At 45.9% G+C, this 21,986-nt stretch overlaps 1 protein-coding gene across 18 annotated transcripts in view; it reads right to left on the reverse strand.

Annotated features, from left to right (window-relative positions):
- Positions 1-21,986, reverse strand: part of LOC136344572 (serine/threonine-protein kinase MARK2-like) — a 28,901-nt gene that overhangs the window by 5,926 nt on the left and 989 nt on the right. For 3 of the 18 annotated variants that reach the window (XM_066292152.1, XM_066292145.1, XM_066292158.1), the window contains exons 2-15: positions 19,760-19,875; positions 19,040-19,171; positions 8,790-9,818; positions 6,985-7,224; positions 5,768-5,988; positions 5,148-5,292; positions 4,273-4,535; positions 3,242-3,422; positions 2,877-3,045; positions 2,540-2,581; positions 2,107-2,118; positions 1,676-1,846; positions 1,163-1,310; positions 680-850 (exon numbers count right to left, since the gene is read on the reverse strand). In XM_066292152.1, coding sequence (XP_066148249.1) covers positions 680-850; positions 1,163-1,310; positions 1,676-1,846; positions 2,107-2,118; positions 2,540-2,581; positions 2,877-3,045; positions 3,242-3,422; positions 4,273-4,535; positions 5,148-5,292; positions 5,768-5,988; positions 6,985-7,224; positions 8,790-9,809 — 2,783 coding nt within the window. In that variant the 5' untranslated portion in view covers positions 9,810-9,818; positions 19,040-19,171; positions 19,760-19,875. Of the gene's footprint in view, positions 1-679; positions 851-1,162; positions 1,311-1,675; positions 1,847-2,106; positions 2,119-2,539; positions 2,582-2,876; positions 3,046-3,241; positions 3,423-4,272; positions 4,536-5,147; positions 5,293-5,767; positions 5,989-6,984; positions 7,225-8,789; positions 9,819-10,026; positions 10,231-12,971; positions 13,209-14,225; positions 14,409-16,163; positions 16,537-19,039; positions 19,172-19,759; positions 19,876-21,986 lie in introns of those variants that run through there. The other 15 variants (XM_066292159.1, XM_066292156.1, XM_066292157.1 and 12 more) reach the window with 13 other exon arrangements.

Here is a 21,986-nt window from a genome sequence, read left to right on the forward strand (position 1 = left end):
AGGTAATGACGATAAATGCAAACACAAACGATGAAATACATAAAAAAATGGTTATGGTTGATTGCGTTAGGATTTTAGTTCTGTGAAAATCCAACACCAATCTGTCAGTTTATAAGTTTGAAATGGTGCTAGACAAGGTTGAAGGTTTAGGAACATTTCAATTTTGTTAATTGGAACCACCAACCCTAGGAAGTACCAACGGGGTCTTGGTTTGATGCTTTGACGACAAAACAACATAACATGTATGTGCAACATGAAAACACTTCGTAATTAAAGAATAAATGCGATTCGCCAATTGTCAAGAAAACTTATTGAAATTCTTGACAATTGGTGACCGCAAAAACTCTTCGAATGTTGTCGCTTCGTTGGGCACACTGGCATCAAAAAGGCGCTATATGACAAGAACTTATAGTTTGCCACTTGTGAAGAAAAACTGACAACCAAAGGTTTAAATTAATTGAAGGTGCATTAAAAAAAAAAAAGGCGTTTGACCCCATTGACACTAGACCGACTGCCAGCCGAAAGCCGCACCTTTATACCAGATAATGCCACCTAACCTAAAAAAAAAAAACCACAAGCACCCCGGGTTATTTACTGGGCTAGCCAACATCACAAAAACAAAATTATCGGGGACGAGCACTAACAAAAAAAAAAAAAGAGGGCGCGGTCCTACACCTACCTAGACGCGCGCAAGGGATCGTTAGCATTGACATTGGGAGCGGTATCGGGGGGCGCGCTACTGCTGACCGACGCCGATTTGACGTGGCCCTTGGCGGCGGCTCCGCCGGTGACGGCTCCAGGGGCGACGGAGGCGACGGCGCTAACCTTGCCCTCCGCACTCGGTTCGGAGCTGCATGCGGTTAGCAAGAGAGAGAGAGAGAGAGATAGATATACTGCGGTTACTTGAAGGATACAGGACAGATATAGGAATTATACCAACTTCATAAAAGAAAAATACCTGTGCGGTTACTCTGAATATTTTTATGAAGTTTGTATTCGAAAGGCATGCACTGTGCGATTAGATTTATTTTAACTATTATTAGTCTATGAGGATCGGGTGCTACCTATGAAAGTCCCCCTATGTACAAACTATCTTCGAGAGCCAATACTACACTGGCAACTTTACCTGAAAGATAAGCACGGACAGTTTTCGGACGCTTACCTGGGTAAATCCACAGCTAAATTCGCTTTTTCGGTACTTTCGGATTTGCCGTCGTAGCTGATCGTGGATCGACGGCCCACCGTGGTTCCTAAAGCAGATAACGTCGTATTCTTAGATACAGTTCGAGCCCTAGCCGAAGCTGGCACTCCTAATACGACAGAAACAAAACCAAAGCTACAACACGACACGTGGAAAAACGAGAAATAATAACATTAGAGAGGGGTGTATGGAGAGCGAAAATTAAGGAAAATAACAGCAAATGATCAAGATAAAAGATGTAAATGTACGCATGAAATGAATACAGAAAAATTACTAGTAGATGACGAAAATTACAATAAATGTAAAAGCACAGTGGGATAGAACTTGTTCAAGCACTGGCAAAAACTCTTGCATATTCTGATACGCCAGTTCCCTGGTCAAATTACAGTGCCTCGTCATCTAACTACTAGAAATGAAATTAGGCACAATTCACCCTGCCATCCAATACGTTTCGATTGCTAGAAGAAAACTTACTATTTTCCGTAATCGTCTTTGGTTGAGCACTGGTGGGTCTAGAATTTAACCTCGCGCTGTTCTCTTTGATAGTGGCGCTGTCTACGGTGTTCTGTCTCTTGAAGCCGCTCTGGTGATTATTGCTTTGTGCCGTTGGAGCCTGTGCCTGAGGCCCTGTTCGTAAAGTTTCACCTAGAAATCGCCATGGATTTGTCAGTGCGACATAAAGTTGGCTACCGTTACGGTGGGACATAGGGGAGTTATTACACAGTGGCGAAAACCGTAATTTCATATGATTGTTAGACAGAAAGTAAGTTGCATAGACTGCATCGTTATTCACCACTCGTCAAGAAAATTTGTTCAAATTCTTGACAATTGGTGACCAAAAATACATCTCGACCCACTGTATACCAACTTCACTGCTCTATTATGTGAGACCACATGGAACTTACCTATGGTGCCACCTAGAATGGGAAGAGAAAAAAACACCAGTTAAAACACTGCACACTGAGTTCAACTTAAAATAAAATTAGCAGGATTGAAGAGAGTACTTCTTGAGGCAGTCTGAATCCTATTACAACTCAAATAACATGCCAATTTCTACCTGTAAAATACTCTCACCTTCAAAATTATTAAAACAAAATATGCAAAACAAGCTCAGGCATCTAATTACAACTGCATCGCAATGGTATCTAGTCAATATTGGTTAATCATTATACTAATGCAACTCCAATAATTATTAAAGTGTAATGCCAGTGTTTGCAGCAAAAACCACACAAGGTGCAAATGAAAAAAAAATGCAAAAAATGGCATTAGTTCAGCACTAAAAAAATGGATAAGTTAAGAGGTTAGTAACGCGTGAATTTCGGCTGAGATCTGTTTTACCTGCCAACGGCAAAGGAGTGCCAAAAGCCAACCCTCGGACACCTAAAAAAGTTTAGAATGACACGTTTGTCATATAAATCCGCCGGACAAAAACAGTTTTTCAAGAGTATTTTTCTTTTGAAACAACATAAAAATCTAACGGTTAAAAATTGTCCCTCTAAGCAAAACAAAACCGCCGCCGTGAAAAAGCAACATTAAAATGGTGTCTCTCATCGAGCAGTTGTAATTAAATTGGAAAAATTCCCCGGCGCTTCGAGAATTATTGCGAGCAACCGGGGAACATAGAAAGCACGAAAGAAAAGCTGTTCAAACTGTCTTGTGCGCAGGCCAGACTCACCTCCGCTGGACGCCCGCCTGTTGGGCTTCGCGTGCGTGGCAGAAATGGACCTGTGCACGCCTCTGTGCGATGGTGATTGAGCGGTAGGCTGAGTGGCTCCGGGTTGTTGTTGGCCAGCCATGTTTCGCAGCGACAAGCTGGAACCGCTCCTACTACCATCACTCTCGGGCTAAAGAATAATAACTTTTTTCACATTCACGGTAAACGTATAAACACTATATATCAGCATATAATGTATCAAGGAACACTGCAAGGACTCCTCAAAGGGGATGCAATTTAAAGCCATCACAAAATTATCTTTTTGCAATCAAATTTGGTTGAGTTCAAAAGGGGGCCTTACTGCATTTTAAGCATTAACCACTTACGTCCGTGCTTTTTCGTCCTAAAAGGAGGTAAGTCGCGAAGGCGTCGTCGTATTTTTGCGTATCCAACGAGTTCTCCACGTCGTACCGATTGAAGCCCAAGCTCACTAAGATTTCAATCCGTTTGGGATCGTTCATGTCCGGTTCGGGTTCCACGTACGGTTTCAGTTCGTCGTTTTCGTACCTGCAAGGAACGATTATCATTTGCCAGTATTTTGAAGAAAAGTAGTGACGGTTTCAGGTGTAATACATGCAAGAGAAAAATGCAACAACTTGTCCCTATTTTGTACGAGAAAGCTTTAGACATAAATAAAAATACTTCTGAAAAAGAATGAAATACAAACAATACAATCAACCATCAATGCGTGGGAAATACTGCAATAAACAATAACTGCAAGTTGGCAACCCAACATACACTCACATGGACCCAATAACTCAACGACATATTGACTAAGTTTACTTCGGAGATTCTCCGAATTTATAATGAATTATTGAGAATTTCATCCCGATAGTTTAGCGAACTATGTACCGAGTCCCAAAATTACGTCACTCGCATTTGAATGGAAACCGACAAATTACATAAAAATTATTTTGTTTTTAGATTCAGTGTTTACGGACTCCGTCTTGAATCCGCATTATCGGCTTGACGAAACGTTATCAGTGAAGCCCTGAAAAATGCAGTCAATATTGATGATTTTATGGTATTTAAATCCGTAGATCACACGGCTGACTAATCAATTATAAAACACATAAACAGATGATAGAACGTCTACTACTACCAGATAATGTACTGTCAAAAATTAGCACGAGTGCAAATGGTGAGCCGTGACAATTTACCTTTCGATCGAACGAAGGAAGACATTTACATATAACTAAGTATACAGAATCCTAACACCATTTAGCTCTAGTGTGAATCGTTTGACAGTGCACCGCGTCTCCGACACCTACAAACTATCTGAAAGGAAAACCACCATGAAACTACACCATTCCCATCGACACGACACCGAAACGGATAACAAATGACGTTGACTAACCCAACATACCCCTGGTTCATCCACTTGTCCTTCATGATGGTCTCCAGACTGGCCCGCTTCGCCGGGTTCAATACCAGGAACTTTTTGAGCAGGTTCTCGCAGTCGGTGCTCATGTAGAACGGGATGCGGTACTTGCCGCGAAGCACACGCTCGCGCAGCTCTCGTAACGTAGATCCGTCAAAAGGTAGACTACCCGAGACGAGAGTATAAAGGATTACACCCAGGGACCAGACGTCCACCTCGGGTCCGTCGTATTTTTTACCCTGAAGAATTATTTTTGTAAGAAATTAATTTCTGGAGATGTGATTAATAATAAAGCCAACCTAATCCGAATGCGAAATGGAAAAAACCTAAAGAATTTTTGGAACCCGAATGTACGGCATGTCGTATAATAGAAAAAAAATTATTTTTACTGTTAAAACTCTCACTTGCTACCACTGTGTCAATGTCCGTCACCTAAGCGACCCCTAACGCCACCTATCCCGCAACACATAATCCTCTTTGTTATGTGGGCTTTAAGAGGATAAAAGCTATCGCTTACGTCTTGCTGCCCTAAACAGTAAAGCAGAGTCTGGGTGCAGTGCAGACGCACTTCAAATGTTAAGAGCGTGTACCGAAAAAGGATGGCAATATGTTACGCAACAGCTTATGTTAGATTAAGTCATAGGTTGGTACGAACAGTGGTGGCAAATGAGAGTTCTAACAAACAAAATACCAAAATCATTCGATTATTCAAAATGTTCAATTTGGCGAAAAGCCGTACCGTTATTACGTGAATTCCGGTATTTCAAGGTTGAAATTAGGTACATCACGTAAAATATGGTATGAACCTTTCGTTTTCGAGTTAGCAGTGATCCAACGTGCCGACTACTTACTTGGAAAAGTTCAGGGGCGGCATAAGGAGGGCTGCCGCAGAACGTGTCCAGCTTGTTACCAGGCGTGAACTCGTTTGAAAACCCAAAATCCGCTATTTTTATGTTCATTTCACTGTCTAGCAACAAGTTTTCAGCCTTTAAATCTCTGAAAGATACACGAGAAACAAGCGTCAAACATCCGTGAAACTTCCGTTCCAGTGCTAACAAATCGGGGATAAAGTAAAACCTTGAAAATCGGTAGTTCGAACTGAATATTGCTCGAAGTTCAACGTGCAGGAAGGCGCTCCACAAAATTCCCCGATTTCTATAATTATTCGTTCGGGTGATCGTTAAAAATTGAGGCAACGAGAGCGCCTCCCGTAAGTGACGATGAACCCAAACAAGAACAATAAATAAACAAGTTCCAGCCGAATTTCCATAGACAGAGCCGTGGAATTGGCAACCCCCGAGATCACCAATTATTAATAATAAGACGTCGTTTGCATAATTCTGTAACCATTCAACTGCCGTGGATCAGTCAAAAATCGCTCATGTTTATGCATGACGTTTTTTTTTTTCGCACGAGCGCGGGGGCTCCGATTAGCATGAGTTCAATGAATTTTCGGGTGAAACTCGCTCACCTATGAATAATTCTCTTTTGGTGACAGTACTGCACCGCAGAAACGATCTGCCGGAACTTGGCTCGGGCCTCCTTCTCCTTCATCCTGCCGTGAAGCACGAGGTAGTCGAACACCTCGCCCCCGGAGGCGTACTCCATTACCAAGTACAACGTCTTCTCCGTTTCGATCACTTGGAACAGTTTCACGATGTTCGGATGGTCGAGCATCTTCATTATCCTGACCTAAAAATTCATTATCGATCGTTCATCGGGTATTAAATCCAATTAAAGCGCGTTGGTGACAAGGAGGATTGGTGTAATCTTTCCGTGGCAATGAGTTCGACATGGACGCTCCTCCTCGACGACAATGGGACTTGTTTATTTAACGAAACCGCGTACATCTCGCTCGATTATTGTAATTGAAATCGAAGCGCGGTAGTTATTTGATGTAGAAATAATTGCCTCTATTGAGTTACGGCAATAAGCCCACGTCTCCTTGAATTTACTGCTCAGCAAAGCTCGGTTCTAGTTTGAATCACCGGTGGACGATCAAGGTGGAATATTTTTGCTATCGCAATTTATTGAAATTACTAACCTTAAATCCATCCCTTAGAGCGCTTAAAAACGCGTGGAACATCGCTACTAATTGCCAATCGATGGGGGCCACTGTGGGGTTCGCCACCTATCAACCGGCAGGTGTCTGAATCCTTCATTAACCCTCGCGTTAATTAGGCTCGTTTTCGTCCTCTGAACTGGCAGGGATTTCAAAAATGACTGAAAACGATAATCGGGGGGTCGCTGCGATCGTCTGGGTTTCATTGTTCCACGCTGCACGTTTGGTTGTCTACCCTCGCATTCCTGGAACGCCGTGGAAAGCCACGTCGCCGGTTTGACCGACTGGTGCACGCGTGGCCAATAGCGAGGAAAATAATAGAGATGTGTGCGTTACCGTGGAGGTGGACCGAACAATCGGCAATTCTCTCGTGAGATGCGAAATTCCTCGCTCGATTTCGAAGAAGAAAATACTTGGAACGTGCATTATTAAAAAAAAAAAAAAAAATCACGCACGTCTCAGTGGACAGTACGAACGGTGACGGTTCAAGGCGCAGCCCCTTGACGCACCGTTGGTTGCCTACACCCCGCGTTAGCGCGCATCCTCGAAAACGAACGAAAACGTACGCTCGCGTGCGCAACACCAAGTGGTCCTCACAACGGACACAATCCGCCACCCCAACTTACCTCTCTGAAAAGTTTCTGAAGAGATCCGGGCGTAAGTTGAGTCTTGTCAATGATCTTAATGGCCACTTCCTTGCCCGTCGGCACATGCTTGGCCAGTTTCACCTTGGCGAAGTTGCCCTTGCCGATGGTCTTGAGCAATTTGTATTTGCCGATGGTGTCGTCCACCCTCTGCCGATTGCGGCCGCTGGCCGACGTGGCCGAATTGCTGCGGCCGGTGCCGGACTCCGAGGTGTCATTGCTCTGTAATAAATCCGCGAATTAGGCAGGGTTATACGGCTGCGGGAAGTGTGACATCACGAGATTTCCAAATGGATGGCGGTTTCATCGAAGGCATTCCTTTCCCGAAAGTGTTCACAATGCAACCTGTAATATTCCACCAATCGTGGCTCGCAGTTGTTTGTTTCGATAATTGCGTGCTTAGGATAAGATAATCTTATACGATGATTAAGCCCTTATCAGAGCCTTCCATTGAAAACCTCTATTTGAGCGCGGCTTAAAATGTTGTTACAAAAGGAAAATGATAAAACGAAACGTCACTCCTCGGCAAACCCATAATCCCATCGAAGGAAGCTTAACCTCCTAACCTTCTCTTTGAAGGCTCCTTCCTCGACTTTGCATCGCTGACGAATCGATCCCCTCTCATCCTTCAGGAATTTCCCAATTTTGCAGACGTCACCGGGGAATATAAATTTCCAGGCTCGAATGCGGTGCTAGCGACCCTAATCTGGTTTGCTTAAGATGCGAAAAAAGACAGGAAAGGCCGGCGCCATAGACGCCTCACGGGGACCATGGCGCAGCCCACTTACGGACGTAATATATGCCAAAGCGATTTTACCCACTATCTCATTCAGTCAATTAAGCGGGGAACCTCGATTTTTGTATTATCGTATCATTAGAATTCACATATTGGATTTGCAATAGACTCATTATCTCCCCACCGTTAATAAACAATGGTTTATTGTACGTTATTGTTCGACGGATTTCTTTGTGCGATGGGAGAAGTCCTAACGTGCGCGAACTTATTAGGTTCTCTCATGTTTGGGGCAAATCATTTACCTCGTTTAGTTCCTGCTGATACAGGGGGCGGAATGAAACGTCTGGAACGCAACGCGGCCGTTTGCCGACGGAATCTGGCAACGGTTGTAGCGTGCAGGAAACGAATGGGGCATCTCCCGAATAGCGCTTTGAGAAGAACACCACTACGTCGTGGTCTTACCACATCCACACCGGGTAGACGGGGACGTTCTTCCTACGGCTACATTTCGTTCGGCCCTCCGGAGAGCTACCGGAGAACTTCGGTCGATTTATCGAGGCGAAATAATATTTTACTTGCCGCCATATTCGTCCGGTAAATTACGTGTTAACTGTCATTTGATCCCACACGTCACTCATTTTGTAATCGTTGACGTTGACGGACAAGTCGTTTGGTCAAATGTTTCCCCGACAATTTACCGACGGGACAATTGTCAACTTCCCTAGGGCTAAGGGGAAACGCGTCGATTTCTCTGCAGGTGACACACTGATCAACCTGGAAAACTCGCGAGTGGGAATTTTCTTTTAAACGCCAATGCCATCACGGTCATTTCCAAAATTCGTTATATACCTGTTTTATAGTGACGTCGCTCGAAGAGGAATTTTTCCAACTGGAGGAAATTTTAGCAATTTTCAAAATGGAGGAGAAAAAAAAGCGAGTCGACGACGTCGCTTGCACGCGATTTTACTGCAACTAACCACGATGTCTGTTACCTTCAAATTTGAGAAAAACGTGGAAATCGGTCCCTGCCCAACTCACCCCTCCACCTTACCTTGTGCCTCTCCCTAGACAACCTCGGCTTCCTTTTCAAGGTAACCACATTCTTATCCTGCACATCGCTAGCGGTCCGATTCAGCGAAGTGATCTTCCCCGCCTCCGCCTTGCCCCGATCCTTGATGGTACTCTGATGGTCCATGCTCTTTCTCTCTTTAACGTGCCTACGAAAGTTGCCCTGGTCCTCGTTATCGGTGTCGACGTCGCTGAAGCCCCGCGAGGCCTGCAGGTCCTCGATCTCCTTGGAGGGCTTCATGGGGTTGAGCAGCGCCTTCTGCGGCTTCAAATCTTGCGACTGATCTACTGCCGGCGGTAACGGTTTCTTGGGCGCGGGCCCCTTCATCGGAGCCTTCTTCGGCTCCGACTTGGTGATTTGCTTCACCAACTCGTTGAATTTGCGTAAGTTTTCGACTTGCTTCTCCTGCTCGTTGAGCTTCGATATTATGTTCTCGACGTTGTCCAGATGACTCATGGTGTTGTCGCCGCCGTGGGCGACGGGATCCCGGAGGATCAGATTCAGAGCTACCTTCTGCGGCTTGGCGACGACTTCGTCCGACGGGGTGATGTTGTAGACGTTGACGTCTTTGTTTTTCTTGGGCCACTTGAACTGCTTGGGACTGGTGTTCAGGGGGGACGTTAACGGTTTGGCCCCGCGATCGGGCACGTGCTTGTACCCGATGAGGGCGTTCGCCTGCTTGTTCAGGTCGTTAGTGGCGTTGCGGGGCATCGCCTTCGGAGTCCCCATCATCTCCGTGGTCAGATTGGGGCTGTGCCGACCAAAGTGGCCCGTGTCCGACCTTTCGCCGTTCTGCACCGACGATTTGCGGTGTTGCTCGAGTGTTTCACGACACTTTGCACTTAACGGGTACTTTTCCTCTTTCACCTCGTGGGAGAACGTGTCTTTGTACCGTTCACTGTATTTACCACCGTTGGTGATCTTGTCTCTGCGGTCCTTGAGCATCTTGATACCGGTATCGTGGGGGTTAACTGCGCGCCACCGATTCTGGTTGTCGCTCATCCTTTAATTCTGTCAAAGCAAAAACGTATATCCTTGTTACTGAACCGTGGTTTGGGTACGTGCACAACCCCTGCGACAGGAAGCTGAAGCTTAGTTTCTGACCAATCACAAACACATAGCGGACATGAACATTGACTAGACAAGTTATCACATTTGAGTTTTTATCTTTGGGTTACACGTAAGCGCTATTATCTCCCCCGACTTAGAATTTATTTACCTGACAACAGTACCAATGCTGCTATTAAAGCCATTGCTAATAATTACTATCCCGTAACATTATCCTAATAACTTCCTGCTTAAACTGACTTTTCGTTCACTTGGAAGCTGTAGCTGCACCGCTCGATTCTGACACTCGACTTGGTACCACAGCACTGCACAAACATGGTTCTGAATTATTGCAATAGGTGTGTCACGTGTGTTATCAGATAAATCGAGTTTGCGCGATCGGGAGAGATCACATTATCAAAAGAATCGAACGATCGACTAGTCCGCACTGCGACTGACATTAAAAAGATATCCATGCTAATTGCATGACATATTAAGCCGACCCAAGGCCGTGCCATTACAACCATTATTCTATGCTTTCCTACCAAGGTATTATCTCATTTTGCGGTCGCGTTCACGGTTTAGTTTCACGCGAGCGCGGCCTTTAAGGTCGCATCGCAGAAACCTTTACGCCATCGAGATTTGTCAGAATGATCGGCCGATTTCTTAGCGGTCTCGGCGAACTGAAGACGCCTAATAAAGCCGGCGATTCCTACAATGGCGGAGTAATAACGTGCGTGTAACTAGAGCTAGCCGTCATGCGTCCTACATGCGATGCGGTTATTATTATTATTTTTTTTTTAACAATAATTTGTTTATGAGCTAGAACAGACGAGTGCCAGCTGCTGCCACTCGCAGTCAAAACCGCTTAATGAATTACACATTGAGGTGAACTGGCCGAGTAACTCAAAGTACTCACTAAAACCCGTTTGATATTGCATAGACGAACGTGCGTTTTTAAATAGGGATAGAGTTGCGTGCGGGTGACCCTGCGCAATCGGTGCGTCACACGAGTGTGAATCCCCATCGTGTGAATTGTCTCTCGCCGTGAATAAAATAAACAGTTTAACGCGGAGGACAAAACTCGGAAATGGACAATGCACCACAAACTTCCCGACTGCAGTCGCCCAGAAAAATGACCGCTATTCCGCCCCGTGCCTTTAGGCCGGAATTGTGAATTGGCCGACTGTGACCAATGAGGTCTAAGGATTACAATCCCCCGGAGCGCGAGGAACCAGAGCAGATTCTCATTTTTTCTCCTTGTTTAACCTTCGTAAAGTCGGGAAGTGCGGCTCGCGCTTCTTTTCGGGCCGTTCCGCGACATTTAACCAGCGCAGTGGTTCCAATTACGAATTTAAACGCACAAAATAACATATCAATTGCTTTAAGCCGGTCTGCAGGGTTTCCGGCATTCGACAAATATTTTCGTTTGGGCCTTCGAGAGGCGTGAAATCTCGTCAATTCTTCTCCTGGAACGGAACAACGGGTCCTGGAAGTATTCAATTTTCTAACGACTTCTTTGGTCTACCTTCTCCGTTGGAGTCGGCGGAAACGTCGCCGACCAGCGTGGAAACTCAACTTTGCCGGAAGACCGGCCGACGAGATGTCCAAAATTTGCATTTTCCCCCCGGTTCTCGTGGGCCCGACATTTCACGGAAACACACCGGGTCGTGAATGTTTCACCACCGTCCGCCCTTGGTTCGGCGTCCACGTGCGACAGTTAACGTGTATGCATCGATAAATAAATAAACGAGTATTAAATCAAGCCTTAAAGGCTAACGAGAAGAACAATGCAGTATGGTGACTAACCTGAACAAGGTACAAAAATAGGGGCATTTGCGTCAAACGCGCAGGATGTTGTTCGAAATTTCCGGCCTTTCAATTTAATTAAATTCGCCATCGTAGGAATATGAATGGGAGCATCAAAAATTTACCAACCAAGTCCGTCAGCCGGCTGTACACCTCGAAGGGCTGGAAATTGCGGCGTCAATCATCAGCAGGGAGAATAAATTAGTCATCTCCGAAATTCGGAGTACCTGTACATAAATCATAATCAAACGCCCTTGGGGGACCGTTTCGGGACAGTTTCCGCATCCCTTGATGAAGTTTTCATCGCCGAACGGAGATGAATTGAACGACTTCTATTCTTGGTAAAAGAGAACTAAATGAAGTTCTATATAGTCAAGCTGAAGCGACAGAAATTGATTTCGTTTAGAGTTGTGTTCCCGGAACGATATCGGGGCGCCTATTTTGAGCGTGGAATTATCAAGTTTCGGGGCCGGGAAGCAGCATTTTCGCCGTAATATAATGCTTCAAGTTTGGGCATTAATATACAAGTTTGACCTTTGGACCTTGCAGGGCGTGATCTATGTTTGTGAGGATTTGCCGGTCCCGATTCCGTGACTCGTGATTTTTTTCTGTCGGGGTCGTGGAAATTTGCCCGGGATTTATTAATCGAATTCCGAAAGGGCACGCAAAGAACTTGACCAGAAGACGAGAATGCCGAGGCTTGAAAGTGAATTAAATAACCGAAAATGGCGAAATTATCACAAGAGGGGATCTTACAAGCGGATGGGAGGTCGCTTTTGCTAGATTGTCGACACGATCAATGCAAATACTGCCCCGAACTAGCCTCTAATACGCGTCAAAACAGACGAACTATGTCGGGTCTCTATAGCGTTACGTCGTCCGTCATCCTGTCAAGATTTTACGTTGAAAAATCTTGACAATATGGCGGACAAAAAATAAACTAAAAACAAGTCAAACGTACGACTAAATCGCACCGTTTGCTCTATTGCGTCAAATAGAAGTTTGTAGATAAAGGGCGCCCAGGAGACTTCATGGGCGACGCGAGCAGCTGCAGTGCCTGAAACGTCAGCGCTCTAGACGAAATGGCGGAGGCAACTTACGTTGTACGTAACTGAACTGCAAACTCTTTCATGTCCGAGCAGAAAAGGCATCAATTGCAATCGCTGCTAATAGCACCATCGACAATTTCCTTCAATTACCGACACTTTTAAAAACTCTTAATCAGAGATCACGCGACATCGCTTAAACTAAATTAAACAACCGATGGTTCGAATTACGTTCTACAGAGTGTCCTCCCATGAAAGTTACCTTTTTGCTTTTCCCAATAGGAGGCCCTACCACCACCGGCACACCCTCCACCATATTCACCACCATACCTCCGGAATTGCGGTTATGTTGCGGGTGCACCACGTGGTTGTGGTGGTAGTGGTGGTGGTGATGGTGGCCCGTGGGCGGGGTACTGCGGGGCGCCTTCTCGGAATGGGCGGCCGCTGTTGACTTGGAGCGACGCAGCAGCTTCATCATTTGGTTTTTTATCGTTATATGCTAGGAAAGGCGAGGAGTTTTTTTTTTTCCCTGGGGAATCTAACTGTTTGTGTCCTTAAAAGGCGGTTCGTGGCATTTTCAGGGCTTGAATCAAATTGTGAAATGCTGACGACTGTGTGCCGACACGAAAACGCAATAAGCGGAAGGGAAAAGGGCGTGCCTGCGTCTTCACTATTATCAAAGCGAGCCCGAAGACGACGAAGACCGTACGAAGAGTGGCCCAAACGAACCAATGGCCGACGTCAACACAGGGCTCGCCCTCGAATCCACATTAGTATTTATTCTATTCTCGGTTCGTTCTATAAACAGCCATTTCCATTCAATCAAAATCATTATTATTACAGATAATGCTATCGACATTACATCCAGGTCTCCCCGTCTGGAAATAATTTATCTTCACACACACGTGGATTTTTAGCTAAATTGAGGGTTAAGCTAATTCCGACGAGGGTCGACGCGATACGTTATGAAATTGTGAAGGCCATTAAGTTTATAATTGACCACAGACGTCGCTTTTTCCCCAGCTCCTGGGGCAATTCGTACGCGTCCGTTCTGGAATTGTACGACACTGAAAACGGGATAGATGAGATATTTAAAACTGATCCACTGGCGTTATTGCATTGATGAAGAGCGGCACTGGAAAATACACAATGGCGGCCAATAAAGCGGGTCTACGGGCGACCATAAATCTAGTTTTATTGGAAATATCTCGGGCAATGCCCGTTTTTTGCCTTCCCGAACGAGGTCTTTGTCCAATCGGGTTACTTTCCCATTTGCTTCGCTGCGAAACGCACAACAGACCACCACGTCCAGCGTCGGACAATCGGCCCAATAAAAAAAAAAATGGACAACGCCACAAACCGCCTTTTTATTTAGTTTTCTTGTGGACAGACCCGGCAGCTGCGTGTATACAGGGTGGCCCGAGGGTGGGTTGACAATCAATCTGTGACTTTTCCTTTTTTCCTCCCTGGATCACCGTGCATAACGCATCCCACAGTTGCCAGACTGTCAACTGACCTGCTCTTTGACACTCAGCTGTGGCTTGATGGTGTTGGCCTGTTTCAAGGCCACAGCGGCGTCCAACTTACAACTCCCCAGGGTGGACACTTCGAACATGCCTCAACTCGATCGTTCGAGAATCACCCCCTTTTTCAGGGGCACGAAAAGCTGTCCTTCGGGCGCTCACATTTGGATAATCTACTGCAAATTATATAGACAATGTGTCTGCCATTACTGCCTTCATTTGGGGGGGGGGGGGTATTGGTTGAGGGTTGCGATTGAACCGCAACGACGCCTAGTTTCAAATTATTCATGGCAAAAAGTAACGTCTACCTGTAGGGTTGCAATTGCCCAGGTGGAGTAATGGTGGGCCATAGTCGAATTTTGATCACGAAAAGCCGGGGGGCGGGGGGGCGTAGGTGCCTCGAGTAGGATGACAAACGACTTTTAATCGATTTTCGACGCTTCCCGATGGATTCGAACACTTTAAATAAATTATGATTTAACTTATTTTAACCATTCGGTTCCGCCTGAGTAAGTACACAAAGCCAATACTCAATGAATCACTGCTCGTGAATATATTTAAATCGTTTGACGCCGAGCAGGATTTTTATACAGATTAACGATGAACTTGTTGTAAATTGTGTTACGTAAAACGCACTAACCGTGCAGATTAAAACGATCCCTCTTTCCTAACGCACGAGCTGCCCACTTATGATGAACGCTCGAATTACGGTGAAGTAGTGCATAACACAATACACAGTCGACTTGGAAAACCTCATTAGCCGATGCATTTTTAATCAATCAATTAAGGCAACGCACCGGAATCGCCGATCGAAATTAGACGGGCACGCAATCAATTACTTTAAATTCACTACGGACCGAGTGTTAAAGTGCGGAGTTTGGGTTAACATCGAGACACTGGTTCCGTTCTTGCCGTCTAACCAATAGTACGGCGCCCCGCGGCACGGTCTTGCGCTCTAGCCGACGCGGACGTCCGGAGACAATTGTTGCAGTTTGCCCCCGCAACGACGTTCCCAACGCCTTATCGGCGGCCCCCGTACCGGGAAAGGGCCAGGAAGGCGCGGGAAAGGGCAATTCTCACGTGAATAAGCGTTGTACGTTACTTCGCCAACGATGAATTACGTCCTGCCCTCATCGCGAAACGCCTTATCAGATCGAACCGCTTTCTCCTCGGACCAAATACGAAAATTATACAGATTTTCCACCAATCTCTTGCTGCATTGTGCATGGAAATCGAATCGTGGACGGTGGAAATCCACGAGCGCACCGAGCCCTGACTAATTACTGCCACACACGAGGACCCGATGAGCATCTTCTGACGTCACTTGTTGAAGCCTCATTACATGCAGGCCTTCTTCCTGCTTTTTGACGCGCGCATTAGCATAATCTCCTTTTCCAGAACCCGCTTAATGCAAATTAAGTTGCAACACATAAACACCGATTTCATGAATATGCACGAGCCCGTAAGAGGTGATAATGATTTATATGTTTGTGTGTTGTCTCTATCGAAAGGACGTAAGGTCAACCGTAATGGAACGTATTAATGCACGACCGCGATAAAAATATTTCCACAATTAGACGACGTCACCTACATGGGGTTGGTCTCGAAATAGCTTCGATGGATTTAAGGAAATCGAATGGACTTGTAAGAAGTACGCAAGCCATTACACCGAGGCTCTGTTTACGCCGGGGAAGTGACGGACGTATTTATAGGATCCTCGGTTAACAAACAAGTTTAATAACGCGTAATTTGGAAAAAAAAATCTAACGTGGCTTCGTGCCGCCTGAAAAGACAAGGTAAACGCACTTATCTCTCGCTGTCTGGCGTGATGTCGTAAGTACAGATCAAACAGCTAGGACAACTGACGTTCCTCAACCTGGCGCAACCCCAAATCTGGCAAATATGGCGACAGTATATCCAAGTGCACGCACCTAAGACACTGACAATGATGATGGCGAGTACGGGCGAAACGCCGCTCACTTCTCGTGAATGTCATACGTCACAAAGGGGTTCACCGAGCGACTGGGGGGACGAAACAAAATACAATCGTCGAAGGGTAAAAGCGGATGCCTCGCCCGATTCCGAAGCTGCGGCTCGCGCGCGCGTTGCGGAAAAACAAACGACCAGCGTCGCCCGGCTCTGCCTCTCCTCTTCCGCCTCTCTTGGGGGGGAACGTTCGATCTAACACTGGATGTGTTTATTGTTATTACACATAACTGTGTCTATCATGGAAAAAGGGTAACAAGGTTATCACGAGGATACAGGTGCCCGTTTACAAGTGCGAAGTCGGACTGAATATCAATGGGCCCGTTCGCGGTGAGGAAGATCGAAAAACACAAGAATAAACAATCTAATTATAATTTCGATTGTTCGATGTAATCGCTGTTTGCCGTTTGCCAACAGCGAATGGTTTATGAGGATCGGATACGGGTGGTACCTTGAAATTTCCATGGGGACGTTCGTATCGACGTGACGTTTCAACGCGGACGAAACTATCAAAGACAAATTCTTTGCGGATAAATATTTGACGAATCTTTAACGTTTCAACGACCGAAGTGGCAATATTTGAGCGCAGGTTATCGCCGGATTCGGTAGCTGCACGCGTTCGCAAGCAGCGGGACGAGCTGGAATGCGATATTTCGCAGCTCGGAACAAACAGAAAACGGCGAAAGACTTTAGAGCGAATCGTCTCCGAGCTTTGCATTAGTTCGTAAACAAGATTACCATTATTGGTGGTAAAAATCCCGAGGCAGCCATTCTCCTGCCGCAGAAAGATACTAGAATATATACATATGTTTTTATAAATATATACATATATCTGTCAGAAAAGAACACAATTTTACGACCCTCCTTAACAGTGCAAATAAAGCGTGTCGTACGATAACGGCGACTGAAAACAAGTTCGGTCCTATCAGAGTTGTGGGTTTTTTTGTGTATGTCAAGGTTTTCGTTTGGCGGTAAGCGCCAGCCCTAGCGGCACGAATACGTGCGAGACGTCGGCCAAAAGTGAAAAAATCGGCAGCCCACCGGACAAAGAAACTTTCCTATGACCAATTTCCCACCGTCCGCCTCGGCTTGTCGCCGCACGGCTCGGTGAGTGGCCCGCGGAATTGGTCCAGCGCCATAGGCGCAAAGTCCCGACGACGTCACTCAGGGGAGCAGACATCGATAAATTCCGCTCAGTCGGCGATTGCAATGCACCGGGAAGCTGTCAAAATTGGAAGTGTTTCCAGCAAGACAACGACGGGCGGATAAAATTAGTTAATGTTGCTCTTCGCAGCTGGAGCTGCGCACGGGTTCTCGGGCAGAATTTGCACATTTTCCAATTTGCTTAACGCACATTTGCGAACGTCAATTCGCACCGTCGGTTGATGAAGGCCCCGCGTGGAAAAGTTCAATTTCAAGTCGCCTCCGCCGATTCGTCAAAATCCCCGCTCGACAAATCAACGATTGTCGACCCTCAAACGCCGAATTGAAATTTACACATTTACAAACAACTTCGCCGCCGTGAGTCACCCGGCGTGATATCATAATAATACCTGGTCATCGTCATTTATAGTCACCTATTAAACCTTAATAATGGCAGTACTGCACATGCCATTTATGAGATAAGTTCAGGTTTGGTGTCGCAACAACAACGACTCTATTTCGGTAATTAACTTTTAAGCGGTTGTCGCCACAGAGAGAGCTTTGTTTATTAACAATTTCAATATTCTGCTTTCCTTCTGCAGCCTTAATTGTAACAAATTTCCTTACGGTACCTGCGTTAGTCATTCGTTATTATTAACAAATAGAGGTCAGAGTTAGTACGTGTGATGGTAGTTATGATACAATGAGACCTTGTAAGAATTTGAACAAACTTTTTGCCACTTATGCATTAGACAAAGAACAGGGCCGTATTAAGAATCAATTAGCGGGAGCGCGAGTAAAAACAGCTAAAACCGAGTTTCAGCTTCGTCCCTGCCTTGGCCAATAATACAATTTTCAAGCAGTAATTATTATTGCGTAAAAACCTGGCGGCACTAATTTGCGGCGAGGTCGGGGAGTGTTGCACACGTTCTACAGAAATCTCCTTGCAGCCGAACGGGGGTAAAGGTATTCATGTGCAGCAACACGAGCGTCCACATTTCCACCCCTGAGAGACCTAAATGTGGAATAATGGCGCTAAGGAAGTTTCCCCATCTTCTTGTGATATTTGTGAATAAATTATGATTGGGAAAAAAAAACGGCGTCTAAAGACCGTTCAACTTGTTTCGAGGCAAAATGTGCGACCTTCGGGCATTATCACTGATCAAATAGATAAGGAGGCTGGAACAAACAAAGGCCCAAACGAGGGCCTATCATGCTATTTTCTTACAGACATAATGCCTATAAATTGTTATGTAAGAACAAAAACCTCAAGCGTTAAAGTTCAATATTCCCAGGAATACTCATTAATAATCTATAGCAAGTGTTTTTCCTTGTCTAATTTTAGACCGACAAATATAGTCCAAGTCAGAGGGTAAGCAGACAGATCGATATCCAATATCGGTAATGTCCTTCTCATTGCAGCCAATTTTTATTTCCGATGCCCTGTTTATGACTCCCACTCCGCATTTGGCATTACGTAATCGCGCATTTTCGCCCAAAGGTCGACTCTTGACAATCGGGTGAAGGCACCTCCAGAACTTCAACAGACAAAGACAGCACAAACGCTAAATCGCATCCGTCACCAAAGGTAATTGTTTGAAGGGGGCAAAGCCACGTCATTTGAATTAATGAACATCGATGGCTGCGCCATTTGATAGTTGTACGAGAGCATACGTACCTTATTGGTGGAACTAGCGTAGTTGTACGGCCTGGAACTCTTGGTGGTAACACTTTCTCCTGAGGCTTTAGATGGGGTTTTGGTAGGCAGACTCGCAGGGACGTCCTGGCTGTTGGCGTTCGCCTTTGTTACCTGAAAGGAATTTTGTCGCTGAACAAACAGAAATGATGCATGGTCGGGGCGCGGTTCCGCGATCCTCCAGCTGTCGCTGCCCCGCCGGGCACTTGGCGCTTGTGGTCACCTCGAAGGGAGTGCACCGTATCGGGTGGGCAAAAGCGAGAGAAAAAAAATTACGGGGAGACGCGTGTAAGGAGACTGGAAGCGGTGTCGAATTTTGACGGAAGTACACTTCATTGAGGTAATACATGATGAGCAAAGATCACTGTGTGATCCGGGAGCTGGTGCGTAGCGCGATGAACGACAGCGGCGGGCAGTGATACAGTGGAGGCAAACGGCGATGGGCGAAAAGACGAAATTGCTTCGTTATCGAAACTCCGTTCGAAGCGCAATCGGGAGATTTCAGGAGTTGTACAAGTGACCTTGAACATGTACATTAAGTGTCGCGGATTGTCTCAGAGCCACAAACGCGTTCGGCACGTGCCGAGGGAGAGCTTAAGTCGTCGGTATCAAATTGATCGTCACCTAGTTGTCAAGAAAACCGTTAAGTTTTAACCAGCGTAACGCGTGTCGGAGCGTGCCTCCTTTCCACACCAAACTTACCTCTAAGCTTTCAGGGACAGTCTGTAGAGTCGATCTCATGGCTGTCGACATGACGAGTCGACCGTACCGGGATGGACGTTAAAGGAATGGTGGTTCCGCCCAGCACTTCACATCACCTAAAAACCAACCACATTTACTATCCATGAGGAGTCAACGACTGCGACACAATACGAAACATTCCTATGGCTTTACAATATTTACAAACAAACCTCTACAGGTTTCTTGCTAATCGATCAGCGTGATTGCCATTGTAATTCGGGAAATATCGATTTTGCGGAATAAAGTATTCTGACAATAAATAATTTTTTATATATATATATATGCGAAAGTTCTTCCAAATGAACGCCATCCGTCCAACCGCTTCCATTCGGTCAAACCAACACACGTGCGTGGGGGGCGAACTAGGTCGCTGGCACTATCACTGAAACTATCCGCTAGTGCTAAATAGTAGTGCTCGGATCTAAAAATACTGCACGTACCCCCCATCAGACCTGTTAATGCCCGTGCGAGTGAGTCACGCACACACCTGTTACCAAAAAAAAATACAAAAAAAAACAACAAACATTCCATGAGGTCTTTTTACGCAACTTCCCGGTCGGAACTAGACCTTTTTCTACTGCTAAACGGAAGTTGGGCGAATGAGTGTTGCACTCGCGTGCCGCCGCTGGGTAGGCGCCGCCCAGTGGCGACCACCCGGGGGTTTCACCCGGCTATCTCGGCGAAATTCGCTTAATTCGGCGACCTAAAGAGTTGGGGGCTGAGCCTCGAAAGTCACAAAGCAGCTGGAAAAGTGCAACATCAATCGGCGATCAAACGGGCATGGTAATGGCGGCGACGGAGCGGCGAGAGAAAACGAGAAAAAGAATGCCGGGACTTCCATTCGAGTCTCGGGTCCGCCTTTGTTCCCTGAAAACTCAGGGTCAAGAGAAGAGGGAAAAGCCCTCGGGAATAATCCGTTCGCATCCTCGGTGGGGCCGATTTTAATATCCAGTACTCTTCACCGAAAAGCAACCTTCGCCAATATGTCAGATTAACTGGAAAAATCAATAGGCCGAAAGTGGGGTATTATCACGGGACACGTTCAAACGGACAAAAGAGCCGTTGCGTTGATCAACAAACATTCAGCTCGGACATTAATCAATTAATTCGCCGCACAGTCTTACCTAACACGAGCCGATTAATATTAAACAAGTGTGAAATGTGCATTTTGGAGGTGTAATTTGGAGCGCACACACGTACACCACAGCCGGTTTCCTGCAAAAACAAACGGGCAAATTGCGGAACTACCGGCCTAATTGCTGCAACAAAGCAATTAGCAGTTATTACTTTTACGTTACGATTTGAAAAACACCCAAATTTCGGCAGTCGCCTGTGAAGACGTGCACAGTGAAAATCACCAGAATTGGTACTTTTTACTGTCGCTTTCTACTGGACGAATCGGTGGCGGTTTCCGAACAGGTTCCACTCCTAACACTAACGAAAATAACTTTCAATTAAAATGGCAGCAAATCTGACCAATTGTTATTGATTGCAGTTTTGTTGACGAAACAATTTAGTTGTTGAGCATTAGAAGCGAGATATTAATTTGCAACACCAAGGAGCGGCTCGAAGGGGCATTCGATCAGGCGGCTACTAAGGATCATGATCAGGCAGGATGGAACGTTTGAGTGTATTTTGGAAACGTTAGCAGGGGAACGAACACTGCGAGAAACACACGTCAACAAAGCACACACTTGAAAGCCCACTAATGTATGAAGTCTTCCATTAACTTCCGTTTTTCGCACCGTTCAAACGATGCCGGTGGTGACACGAGCAGGAGGAGATTTTCTCGAATCTCTTCTCCCAAATCTTCCCATTTTGAACTAAAAGAGTTTGGGAGTTTACAAGGCTGCTCGAAGAAAGTGAGGTTAGCCCCTGACCGCTGGGCCACAGCAGCAAGCTTCTGGTGAGTTGGCCCCCTTACAGCCTTTGCGAGGTGCTAGCAGTACTACTGGAGTGCTGCCACTGCCTTGACGGTTGATATTAACCGAGGCCCTGTAATGTGAGCACAGACATGAGCCTGCTCTCACGTGGGCAGCCTCCATGGTGGTGTGCTATCTCTAGTGTGGCTCAGGGAGCAAAAATACCTCAGCATCGTGCACTTATGCTGCATTCAACTTAGCAAATTGCCCAGAAGCAAGTAGCTTAATGATCACTGATCATAAAGAAAATACACACACTTTCAAGG

Source organism: Euwallacea fornicatus, chromosome 17 (assembly GCF_040115645.1).
Source record: "Euwallacea fornicatus isolate EFF26 chromosome 17, ASM4011564v1, whole genome shotgun sequence".
Lineage (NCBI taxonomy): Eukaryota > Metazoa > Arthropoda > Insecta > Coleoptera > Curculionidae > Euwallacea > Euwallacea fornicatus.